Source organism: Neopsephotus bourkii, unplaced genomic scaffold (genome assembly GCF_033783945.1).
Source record: "Neopsephotus bourkii isolate Nb327-2 ecotype Australia unplaced genomic scaffold, CSIRO-AGI_Nbou_v1 NB_1663, whole genome shotgun sequence".
NCBI lineage: Eukaryota > Metazoa > Chordata > Aves > Psittaciformes > Psittacidae > Neopsephotus > Neopsephotus bourkii.
The window spans coordinates 6255889-6268655 of NW_026902137.1; the positions used below are offsets into that span (position 1 = coordinate 6255889).

At 40.6% G+C, this 12767-nt stretch overlaps 2 protein-coding genes across 2 annotated transcripts; one reads left to right on the forward strand and one right to left on the reverse strand.

The window, feature by feature from the left end:
- Positions 1–272: 272 nt before the first annotated feature.
- On the reverse strand, positions 273–1750 carry MOCS3 (molybdenum cofactor synthesis 3). Its single transcript, XM_061375583.1, has one exon. The coding sequence runs from the start codon at positions 1748–1750 to the stop codon at positions 347–349; it is 1404 nt and encodes a 467-aa protein (XP_061231567.1). The 3' UTR covers positions 273–346.
- Positions 1751–1830: 80 nt separating this feature from the next.
- DPM1 (dolichyl-phosphate mannosyltransferase subunit 1, catalytic) lies at positions 1831–12270 on the forward strand. The gene is made up of 9 exons (XM_061375587.1): positions 1831–1997; positions 2357–2456; positions 4546–4579; positions 6081–6157; positions 6270–6295; positions 7230–7325; positions 8685–8753; positions 9047–9161; positions 11883–12270. Exons 1-9 carry the CDS (start codon positions 1885–1887, stop codon positions 11985–11987), a joined length of 735 nt encoding a protein of 244 aa, XP_061231571.1. The 5' UTR covers positions 1831–1884; the 3' UTR covers positions 11988–12270.
- Positions 12271–12767: the final 497 nt, after the last annotated feature.

The following is a 12767-nucleotide window of genomic DNA, read 5'->3' on the forward strand; positions in this document are numbered from 1 at the left end:
GCAGTTAAAGAGAAGGAGTAAAAACTTTCAGCACTTGACTCCTGTGCTTTGTCACTCTGGGTTGTAACTACTAATCAGGACTTGTTCTCAATTATCACACGCACAATTAAGCAGTTATTCCAAGTTTTCACGGTTAAATAACAGCAAAGCAGCACTTTCCATTTCCATGGATATTTTGTATTTTTATAAAAGTAATCAGACAAAACACACATTTTTAAAATACCATTTAAAAAGCAACACAATATTTCTATCTCCTATGTTATCCACGATACAGTTATGACACAGAAAGGTGAAACCCTATGGAATTTACTATGAACATTTGTACTGTTTTTCACCATTTAAATTTCTAATACTGAGGAAATGTTGGGTCAATTTTAGTGGCCCAAGCCATGAGCCCCCCTTTAATATCTTTGGCTAACACAGAAGCAAATTCTTTGACAGTCAACTCCTGCAGAATTCTTACAGCCTTCTGGGAATCGTTTCCCAATTTGCAAATAACATATACAGGAAACGATGTCTGGCCATTAGTTCTCTGCTTTTCTTCACAAATTCTTTTTTCTAAGTGTTCCAGATACTGTTCATCTTTTTCTTCTAATTTACTCAAAGGAATGTGAACAGCGTGTGCCAGGCAACAGATATCCACTTCTACCTGTGGACGAACATCTAGCAATACATGAGGAACTTGCTCATCCAACAGTTTCTTGTATTGCTCTACAGATATCCTGTCTTTACCAGACAGCAGATGTAAAGTCCTACACTTGTCTGTTGCTGAAGAACCACAAAATGCCTCATAATCCTGAAGGCAGGTGACAGATGGATTATCACCGCAAACAACACAGTCTGGTTTCTTTGGTCTTAACTTGATGTTGCGAAATCTCCCTTCTCGGGCATCAAACATCAGCATGAACTGATTGAAAGAGGAACCCATTCCCGAGGCGATCTTCAGCACTTCCAAGGCCTGTATGCACCCCATGATGCCCGGCACAACACCCAGCACTCCCCCATCTGCACAGTTGGTCACTGTCTCTGGTGGAGGGGGCTTGGGGAAGAGACACCTGTAGCAGGGCCCTCCCTGGTAGTTGTACACGACCAGCTGCCCCTCCAGCCGCAGGGCACTGCCAGACACCAGGGGCTTCCCAGCCAGAACACAGGCGTCATTCACCAAGTACCTGGTGGGGACGTTGTCGGAGCAGTCGGCGACGACATCGTACTGCCGGACCAGCTCCAGAGCGGTGCGAGGGCTCAGGGCGCCGCAGTACGGCACGTACTGCACTGTGGAGTTCAGTAGCCGAAGAGCTGCCGCGGCAGATATGGCTTTGGGCAGCCCCCGGCGGGCCTCCCCGTGCAGCACCTGCCGGTGCAGGTTACTCGTCTCCACCACGTCGTGATCCACCAGACCCAGGCGGCCGACGCCAGCCGCCGCCAGGTACTGGGCCAGGGGGCAGCCCAGGCCGCCGCAGCCCACAACGAGCACGGAGGAGCGGGCCAGAAGCAGCTGTCCCCGCACGCCGAGCTCAGGCAGCATCAACTGCCGGCTGTACCGCAGGATGTCGGCGGGGCTCAGAGAGGCCTGGGCAGGCAGCGGGGGGAGCTCGCCGGGAAAGGCGGAGGCATCCTCCTCCGTGTGCGCGGTGTCCCCCGCGGCACCCCCCGCCAGGACGGTGGCCAGCCGGTCCCGCAGGCCGCGCAGCTCCCGCTCCCGCTGGCTGATCTCCGCGCTCAGCCGCTCCGCCTCCGCCATGCCCGCCATACTGAGGGGACAGCGACAAACACGGCTTCCGCTTCCTCCCGGGCACCTCTAGAGCATCGCACTTCCGTCCGCGTCGGGCGCGCCGATTGGCTGCGTGTTGTAGCCGCCGGTTCCGGGTCCGTCAGCACGCCGGCATGGCGGGCGGCGGCCGCGGTGGTGACAAGTTCTCGGTGCTGCTGCCCACGTACAACGAGCGGGAGAACCTGCCCCTCGTCGTGTGGCTGCTGGCGCGCACCTTCCAGGACAGGTACCGCCCGCACCGCGGGGGGGGACGCCCCGGGGCCCTGCGCCAGCCGGGGCCGGGCTGCGGGAGGGACGGTGCTGCTGCCGGAGGGAAGCCCGGAGGCAGCTTTAGCTTTGCACCCGGGGCTCGCACCGGTCGCTGTGGTGAGGCTGCAGCGGGATGTGGCGCTGTTGCGGCTTAAGAGCTGAAACAGTGACCTTGGGTCACGGTTTATCCTGTAAGCGTGATCCTCTGGCTGTAACTACAGCATCCGGCTGTCAGAAAATCACCTTGTATTCGGTTCAGCCCCGTGCCGCCTGCAATGACACGGGCAGTGAAACTGGGTTTGCCATCTGTTCATTTAAAAATAATTCTCATTTCAGCGGAAAGGATTTTGAAATTATCATCATAGATGATGGAAGCCCCGATGGGACACAGGAAATTGCCGAGCAATTGGAAAAAATATATGGATCAGATAAAATAGTGAGTTCTGTACACTCTGCCTTTCATTTTTATCATATCGGAAAGTACTTGAAGTCTGTAGGGAACAGGAACCCTTAGAGAACTCTTGGAGAGAGGCATCTCTGGATTCTGCACTTCCTTTACATCCTTAAACAAGTTATTTTTCCACAGCACTCCGGGCTAATGTAAAGCTACAGATGTTGTGCAGCAGCAGCTTAGCAGTGTCATGGGCTAATATGCAGAATCATGAACTGTTTGCAAATGGTTTTCAGTCCTTTATGTGTTGCTGCGTGCTGTGAATAACGAGTAGTGGTTGTTAGTTGTTACTTTGCGCACAGCTGAGGGACAAATGAGGGCAGGATAAGGTTTAATTTCATTTTACATGACTGCAGGAATAAGGAAATTGGAAAGATAAAAGCTAGTCTGGACTTGTGATTTTTGAATCTGGTTGCACTGCTCAATGACAGGACTTTTTTTCCCCTATTTAATATATTACCGTATAACCGTCAATTACAACAAGATACTGTTATTTCTTTGGTGTTTACAACTTAAAGCCACCTTTTTTTTGGCAGTAAAGGCTTTATCACAGAACAGTGAACCCAACGTTCTGTGCGCTGGTTGTGCTGTATGCAGGGGCACTTTCCTAATCTATTACTGTGTAAATGCATGGGTTTAAAAAGTATCTGTGAATTCAGTACAATTCAGAGATTGCTTTAAGAACAACGTGTATAAGAAGTTTTGGAGTCTGCCTTTTTTTATCCTTTTACTTTCTTTTTTTTATACCAGTAATAGAAAAGTTTCTCACTGCATAAGAGTTTAGTTTTGAAGTTTAAGTTGTGGATCATCCCCTGATGCAGTGTTGAGCTGAGCACAGTTGAGTGTGAATATGTGAAGGCACCACCATCAGCTCACACTGACACCGCTGCAGAAGGGTAAATCTGCTGAGAGGTTTCATTAGATGAATTTTCATTGTTTCCCGATATATATGTATTATTATTTTCCTTTTTTAACCTGAATTTTGTTTCCTGAGCAAAGTCACTGTTCTGATCTGTGCTTAGTTGTCATCATCTAAACAACTTGATGGGGCTTCTTGCTTACTACATTAAGCTTACTGAATGCAGTGTGCTGTTGACTTAATGCGAGGCCAACAGCTTCAAGGAAGTAGATGAGGAAGTAAAGTGATTTTTTTTTTTGAGTTAATGTTCAAACCTAACTATTTATTAAAAAGCAAACAACCAACCCAGAAACCAAAATAACAAATCAGCAGAAGCACTGAGGATTAACTCCTTCATATCTATGTCCATCTCCAAATGGCATTGCTTATGACCGCTCAGATAAGGCATCAGAACTGGCCAAGATTTAAAATATGTTTCAGAAGTATGTTTAGATAACTGTGTAAACATCTACTCTCTCCTCCCCAAATGTTGACTTATATCAATGGCACTTCAGGAAGTTAAATTACTGTCATGATGATCTAGAAATGAGATTCCTCTTTTGTTAGTGGTGGTGACCTCTTTTCCCCCCTCACTTCATAGAGCCCTGCAGGAACTGAGGATATGGGGCCTGGGTTTAAAGCTTGGTCACCCATGTTCTGGGTGATTGATAATGTTGTTATATGGTCATTACTCCTGGGCTATATCCATATGCACACTAAAATCTTGACATTCGTATTCAGTACTGAAAGTGATTACTTTGGGAAACTTGCTAAAATATTTGCTGTTAGTGTCTGTCATCCCTAAAAAGTAACGGTGCTGGGGAAACTGTTCAGATTTATAACCATTTCAGAGAGTGGAATTTGGGGAAATCTTTTAGTTATTGAAATGGCACTTTTAATTTGGGGTTATTTTGTTGATTTTGTTTTTTACTGCAGAATTACTAAATAAATCTTAAGAGGGGTTTGCTTTTAAATATGACCTGATCAAATACTTGTTTAATATAATGATTTGTGTCTCATGTATTTTGACAGATAAATTTATATTAACTAGATTTCTAAAAATCAGGAGTTCATTTTAAGGTATTTTTGTACCTTGAAAATAGCAAATTTAAGGTGTACTAAAATGAATTAAAAAGTGTTCTTCGAGTAATATCTGTATCTTAATATGTTCTGCAGCTTCTGAGACCCAGAGCAAGAAAGTTGGGCCTTGGTAAGTCCTGGTTAACTCCAGTTAGTACTTAAAAAAATAAATCTGCTGTATTCTTTGATTCTAGTATATGAAGCTTGAGTGGGGAAAAATTACAGGAACTGGATGAGCTTTAAGGTCTCCACCAACTCAAACCACTCAAGGATGCTATGAAATTGCATTAAAATTGTAGTATGAAGCCTATTCTGAAATAAAGTGGGGATATTTCCATCTGTTAAGATCTTTATCCCTTCTGCCTTAAAAGAATGGAGCCAATGATAAAATGCAGTTTGTTGTTTGATTTATTGTCAATTGCTATCTGCATTTCTTGCTAAATATCTTGCAGTCCCCCACTGGTGAAACATCTGAGGTGTTCAGTGTTCAGGGTACTGCACCTGATTTCCCCAGTCCACTGAACAAAAATCAAATTCTAATTTTGATACTGAATTTTCTGGTTAAATTTCTTTCTATATTTTATTCCTCTCATTTATCTAAGAAATCCAAAAAGCTTACATGCTGTTATGTGTATGTTTTCTACTTTCTCATCCCATGTCTTAATTTGACCTGTATGCATTAAAATTGACTGAATTTGACTTTTTTGTGTACCATAGCTACCACTTGTGCACAATATACAAATCTGTGACACTTCTATGATATAACTCTGCAAACAAGGGAAAGACAGGGAAGGCAGCTTGTTCACTAACCAGGAGTTTAGTTTTCTCTAGCAGTATCTGCTATGGAAATCAGTTGAGTGTTTTGTGTTCGGTTTTATCTGTTCCTCATGAAGTTAACAGGAAAACTCAAGGGTAATTTGGATAAGTGAGAATAATCTGCCAGTTTTTCATCTCTGTTGTGCTGCTCTACTGTCCGTGGATACAGTGCTGTCTCTGGATGATATGACTGGGATCAGAAATTTGCATTCTTGAGGAAAACTGTAATAGCAGAACTTGTTACAGCTTCTATCCAGATAGCTACACCAGTTCCTTCAGGATGAATAAAACACAACAAAGTCTAAAGAAAGAGAAAAGGGCTGTCTTCATATTAGGTACCAGAATATTATTAATGGTATCAAGAACTAACTAAAATCTATATACAACTACTAGTAAATTCTGAGTCTAGAAATCAGGGGGGTTTTAACTATTGGTGATTATGTTTTTGTCTGTGTCCTATTTCTAGTCTTCTGTGGCTCACAAGTGCCTGTGGCTCTTCTGAAGATGATATTTCAAATAGTGACCCACTTACCAAGTCATGCTTCTCTGTGCAGCTCTAGTGCAGCAGGATTTGCCAATTTTCTATTTATAAAATTTGTTTATAATCTATTTATATCTATAAAATCTAGTGCTGAAACTGGAGGGGAAAGGAAAAGGAATTTTAATGTTTGGTCACCAATACATCATTTTATAATAAATTTTACGAGGTGGTAATTGATCCTTTTCTAGTAGAGATTCTAGAAAATCATTGAAGACTGCGGCTGCACGATTGCACATGTTAAAATAGTGAGGAAAATTCTTTGCTGTTTCATCAGGCACTGCGTATATTCATGGAATGAAGCATGCCACTGGGAATTTCATTATTATTATGGATGCTGACCTCTCTCACCACGTAAGTCTGTATTTTATCTGCTGGTTTTTTAATCTGCTAAAATTAAGTTTTCATTGTTTTTTTTTAACCCCCATTGTTTTATCTTTTCTGATCTGTTTTCTTTCTATTTCAGCCAAAGTTTATTCCAGAGTTTATCAGGTAGGTGCCGATCATAGTATGAGAGAATGACTTCTGAACATTTACTGGTTGGTAGTAGTATTTGAAAGCTTTTATGTTCTTGTGTAGCTGCGGTAAGAAAATTGGCAAGGAAAGAATTTGAATAAAAGTGATTGGCCCTCATTAGATTTGTCCCAGAACAGTCCAGAAAAATAATTAGTTCCTAACTGGAGCAAAAATCCCCAAGTTTAAAGTAACAGAGAGCATATGTGGCTAAGTAGTAGTTCTCTGCCTTGTAATGGCTATGCAGCTTTAAAAAGCATATATAAATGTCATCTTCTGATTCTATTGATTTCATCATGTAAAGATACTGAATAGAGGACCATGTCCTCAGTTATTGGTAAAATACTTCTCATCCTTTTGCTTACGTCCACCTCCCTGTAACATTTCAGTTGGTGAGAAATGGACAAGAGGCATTACATTGGAGTCTAACGGCAGCAGTCTGTAATTATCGACCTTCTTGCCTAATAGGACTGGAGGCCTTACATTTTAGAACAGGTTCTGCAGCAGTCTGGACTAAGGACAGTTCCAGACGTTTTTTTCCTTACTATTGGTTTGTGTAATTTAAATGTTTAAATCTGTATTTAAAATCATTATCTTTTATACTAGAGAGAAGCTTTAAAAGTGCTTATGTCGGTCTTTATAAATTATTCATGAAGTAGTCTGTGAAATTCTGTGGTGTAGTTGGTGAAAGATAATCATGAGATTCCCTGAAATAGGTCTTTATGAGAGAATAATCACCAGGTTTTTAAATGCATGCTGCTATAAGCACCATAAGGATTGCTTTCTTCTCTACTTTTTTGTTCAGAGGTTTGTAAAATACAGATTTTATACTAAAAAGAGTGATTGTTTTTATTTTGTCCAACCTTCATACAAATAATCCTCCTGTTTCTCTGATAAAACCAATTGCTTATAGAAAGCAGAAAGAAGGCAATTTTGATATTGTGTCTGGAACAAGATATAAAGGAAATGGAGGAGTGTATGGCTGGGATTTGAAAAGAAAATTAATCAGGTTGGTATTTTTCTACATATTTACCCATAAATATGTTATTTAGAAACAGTAATTCCAAGGATTCAGCTCAGTCTGTGTGAGCTGAACTGAGTCTTCAGTCAGTAGTACTGGGTACTGTAAAACTATGTTAAGTAATAGAAGCATGAATGGTTTGCAAATTCTATAGTTAAAACCCACCAAGAAGGAATGTAATGACATAACTAAGCTTGAGAAATGGGTTGGAACAGTGAACAAAACCTGCCTGGCGTCAGGTTGGGACAGTCAGCTTCATCATCCAACGAATGACCTGAGACTGTTGTGAGTTTAAGGACACACTTAGTTAGCTTTACCAGCTGTAATTTGTCATCAGTTAAGAATTACCTGGCGTAATCAGTGCTAACAAGTGATTGCTTAGACCTTGCTGGAAAACAGTTACAGAACACTGGGGAGAGGTTTCACCAGCACAAAGAGGAAAGTTCTGTCAAGGTTGTACAAGCATATGGAGGCTGATGTCTCAGGTTTACAGGGGTTTACAGATTCTGAGGAGATAGTTGACAAATTTCTGCATAGTCTTTTGCACCTAATTTAAGAGAATAGGAATAATTTATATGTTACTGTGAAGAATCAGGAGCAGAAGTTGTGTTAGCAGTCTGATCTGGAGCTGATACCACAGGGACTGTGTTTGGGCCTTCTGTTTTTAATGCTGGAATAAGTGCTCATCTTTTTGTGAACGTAAATAAAATCTACACCCAGCAAAAGAGATGAATAGACATTACAGAGGAATCCTTTTACTTCATGCTGGACAAGGTGAAGGACTTACACATCTTATCAGTGTGTAATAGAGTCTTCAGCAAGATAATTGTAACTGGCCTCTCAGTGTTGTGACATTTTTCATCAGTGGAGATCATCCTTATCATGCTATAAGAGCAGCATTACCAAAACTGAACCTTGATTTTTTTAAATCCAAGTCTCACATTTGTCCAGGAAACATTTTTATTCTCCGCCTATGGTGAACGTTAGAAGAAAAATGTTTTGGCTGTTGTCAGATGTATTGTCTCAGTGTGTAGTTGTACCAACAGTTCTGCCAGAAAGAACCACATTGTAAACCTGATTCCTAGAAACCATTTTCTCCTTCACAGTTCAATAATCTACTGATAATCTGTGTTTGAAAAGCAAACATTGGGTTTTCATTTCAACGTTCTGTGATATATTCGTCAAATCTAGAAGTGAAAATATATTAGAAATATAATTGTTTCATTTTCCTTTTTTTTTTTTTTTTTTTTTGCTGGTAGGATGATTTTTGCTTCTTCTCTAGAAATTCCGCTTGATCTTCTGGAGTTGTGCACTGAGCAGTTCTGACATTCATCTTTTCTTTCACAGTCGTGGTGCCAATTTTCTGACTCAGGTTTTGCTGCGACCAGGTGCATCAGACCTAACAGGGAGCTTCAGGTATGGATCTGGTTTCCAATTCATCAAGTTTATTTGAATTTAAGAAACTGCTGAACAAGGAACTGGGGAAGAACAGACCTTCCTTACTGAGGGCTATGAAATCTGTTTGGAAAGGTGTAAGAAATAGACTAGATCACAAGAACTGTTGCTCCTATGACTGTGTTAAAGATTGTTTTTTAAATAGCAGTCATCTGAGTGAATGATTCCAGTTAAAATTCCTATGCACTGTCTTGATTTCTAAAGTTCAGACATTGTGCTTCAGGTTTCTCTTTTCTTTTTGTAATCATTTACAGGTTATACAGAAAAGAAGTCTTAGAGAAGCTAATGGAAAAATGTGTTTCTAAAGGATACGTCTTCCAGATGGAGATGATTGTTCGGGCTAGACAGTTGGGATATACTATTGGAGAGGTATAGTAAAAGTTGTGATAAATACATTGCTTTCATTTCACTGCAGATACAGATTACTGGGAGCGCAGGAAATTTTGTGAGCTTCCAAGAAGCAGCAAGATTATCAAGTTGATCTCTAGTTAGGTCTTTTCAAATCACTTTGTTTTCTCCACCAACCTGACTCTATTTCAGATTTAGTCTGTTCTCCATCATTTATTGCCTTGTTATTTTCAAACTTTCCACTTCTAAACCCTTTGAATGTGCTGTCTAGCATTAGAAAAGAACTCCAAATAACTGTTAGCTGCTCTATCTCCAGCAGTCTAATTACGCCCTTTTATATTTCATTGAATTGCTCTTGCTAGTGTCTTTAAAGATGGTTTCTTTTCTCTGGAATTCTTTGTGAATCTCTGAACCAGTTCCTCCTCATCGTTTTCATGACTGACTTGTCACAGTTCTTTTGGTGGTACTTCTCTCTAAACCTGAACATTTTGCACTTCTCTATCACCATTGGGCAGAGAATTTCCACACAATAAAGCAAGCTCTTTTCTTCCACCTTTCTCACTTATGGAGCAACATCACTATCCTGTTCTTAGCTGAGGTTTGACAGTAGTTTCTTTGGTCTTCCCATCCAGCTGGAGTCATGTACTGCTTTCTAGTATTACTGAATTAAATCCTCACCTATACACCCAGAAACTGAAAACTAGGGCGAGATAGGGTTTATTTACTATACATTTTTGAAATGGTAAAACACAGTTCTCTGGCTTGAAAAAAATCAGTCTTGGGTTGCTTATACCTCTTAAGGCTGCTCCTGCAAAGACCTTTTCTCCGCCTATTATTTGATCCCACCATCGATGTATTTACATGCCTCTACTGATTGCATAGCATCAAATATAAGATGTTTGTCCTCTGGTTCAAGGCCTAACAGTCTTGACTAGGCTTAATGTCTCCCCGTCAGTGCTGGCGCACGTGCTCTGTTTTGTCATGGGAAGGTTACACCATCCTCCGTAATTCATCTGTATATTCTCAAGCATCTCCTTCCCTCTGCCTTTGGATTCTCACATCTGGGAAGAGTTCTCCCTAACATCTGAAAAGTTGCTTCATTGTTCTGCTTTTCCCTTGCCTTTAGGATTGTCTTTGTGAGATCTGTAACAAACACAACAGTATTCAGGTTGCTGACGCATACCTAGCATGACTATTGTATTTTTACTGTTCTGTGTATCATCTCTGTACTGTAGCCTCCTGGAGTAGGAAAGTTTCCATTACATTTCAAGTGCATTGATACAGCATTTCCTGATCATTACATATGATCTTTACAAAGTTTGTAATTATCCAAACCATAATACTAAAATTCCAGCAGAGGTGACACTCACACATCTCATTCCTGGTTTGCAGGTGCTGGAACTTTACACACAGAATAGGGGGTTTATGCAGCTGTAAAATGTAGATACAATTGTGCCAGAAAAATATTTCTTAAGCAAAGTTGAAGATTGAGACCTGACAGTCTAATAGGAACTAGGGGATAATGAGATGAACTGACATGAGCCATACCTCATGTCCTTTAGAGTAATGGTAGAACTTCTTATGCAAGGAAAGCAAAGTCCAGAAGCAACATGGTGGTTAACTCCTATACTGAAGGGCAATACTGACACCTTTTACTAGATGAGATGTTAACCCTTCTTTCATCATGAGTCAGGAAATGTCACTGCAATGATTACATATTCAGTAGTGCCCCATAGATCAGCTGTCTGTACTTGCTTGGGATCATCAAAGGGACTCTACTAATAAAGCCAGAGCCACTGCTGAGTCTGGATGCCTTTTTAGGTATCTTTTTACCATTTTCTTGCCCTGAGTTCTCTTCTACCATTGACTGAGCTAGAGTTGTGAGAAGTCCTCAGCCCTGGCACACACGCAAGGGTGTGGTGGATTTTGTGTCCTGCTTGCCAGATGATCGTGGTTGAAGCTGCCAGCAGAACACTAAGCCAGTTTTCTAATGACTTTTGCAAATGCAGTTCTTTATTCTAGCCCCTGAAGTATTTTAATTCTGCATATAAACATGTATGGAAATTCTTGAATATTCTAATACAGTGTTGGCAGAATGTCCTGTTTATGTCATCTGTATGTGGTGTAATTACTGAAAAGCAGCATTTACACAGTGTTTTATGAGTAGGGAGTTAATCTGGTCAGTATAATCACTTCAGTAAGGAAACCCAAATTAGTGTTTTAAATGCCCTCTAATCCCGTAAATATTCTATAAAATGGTCAAAGAGCAATAAAGACAGGCATTGCTCATAAAATATACACCAGTTGCCGTACCCAGATGTCATCTTCCAGGCAGTGGTGAGGTGCAGAATAGTGTTTCATGGTGGCGGGAAGTTTTTGCCTCCCTGAGGCATTGACTCAAAGGTATTGAATTTCAGTGAAGGAAAGCAGTGAAGGTTCATTTTAAACCCCCAGGCTTTCAGTACACTTAAGCTATTAAGTTTCTTCTGACTGGTGTATCATCCAGCCACTGAGTAATGTCTTTGGATCACCTTTAAAGGTGATAAACCAAATAATTTCATGCTCCCCAGCTAAGGGGCATCATTAAAACCACTGGTAAGAACGGGCACAAAGGAAGCCGATCTGATGTTTGCCTTCTTCCCATGTCTAAACCTGCTGTAGTTCAAAAGCCATTCTTATGTTTACAGTATTTATGATTCTTAAGGTTTTGAACCTTAAAAATAGTTTTGCTTGTTTCAACAGGTTCCTATTTCATTTGTGGACCGTGTCTATGGAGAATCTAAACTGGGAGGCAATGAAATAGTCTCCTTCTTAAAGGGGCTCTTGACCTTGTTTGCCACAACGTGATAGTTTATCCTAAATTAACTTTTTTAGGAAACCCTTTTCTGACATCTGTGTGGTTTTTAGTACATAATAGCAGAAGCTTGATAATTTGTGTGGTGACCGGAAGACCTGCTATAAACTAACAGTTAAACAAACCACCAGTAATGAACTACATATGTTGTATCCCACAATGCTCCTTTCAAAATAAATGAACTGTATGTTAAACTAAAACCTAATAAAGACTAATGCTCTGTTCTATTTTTGTAACAATAATGAAGTCTTAATAAAGAACTAATGATCTTTTGCATTCAGAAATGAATCATTATTCAGCAGAAGCTCAAGATGGTTTTGAAATGAAGACAAGCAAGGACATAAAGAAAATACAGAATTTATCTTCTCTTCGTTCTGTGGTTTGCAGATAGTATTTTAAATATATACCAATTAGTTCCCTTTCCTCAGCACAGAAAGACATGTATCTTAAAGCAGACATAGAACAGTTTCTAGAGCACTAATAAAACTTACGTAGCTTTAGAGGAAACCCAGACGAATACAGTGATTTGTTCTTTGTAAAGCTGTTCCTAGACTGGAAAGAAGGAATATTCTTTGGATAAAAAAGAGAATTGTATGTGTGGAATAATTTTGTATTCTGTGTATTTGTCCTGAATCAGTTGATTCCCTTTCCCCATTTTCTTTAGAATCTAAACATTTTTAGAACCTGTAAAACAGGACTATGGCATCTCACCCAGCTTCAGGGTGAGACCCAGTTCACCTCACTGGATCTGAGATGTTTTTCTTTGGTCAAAC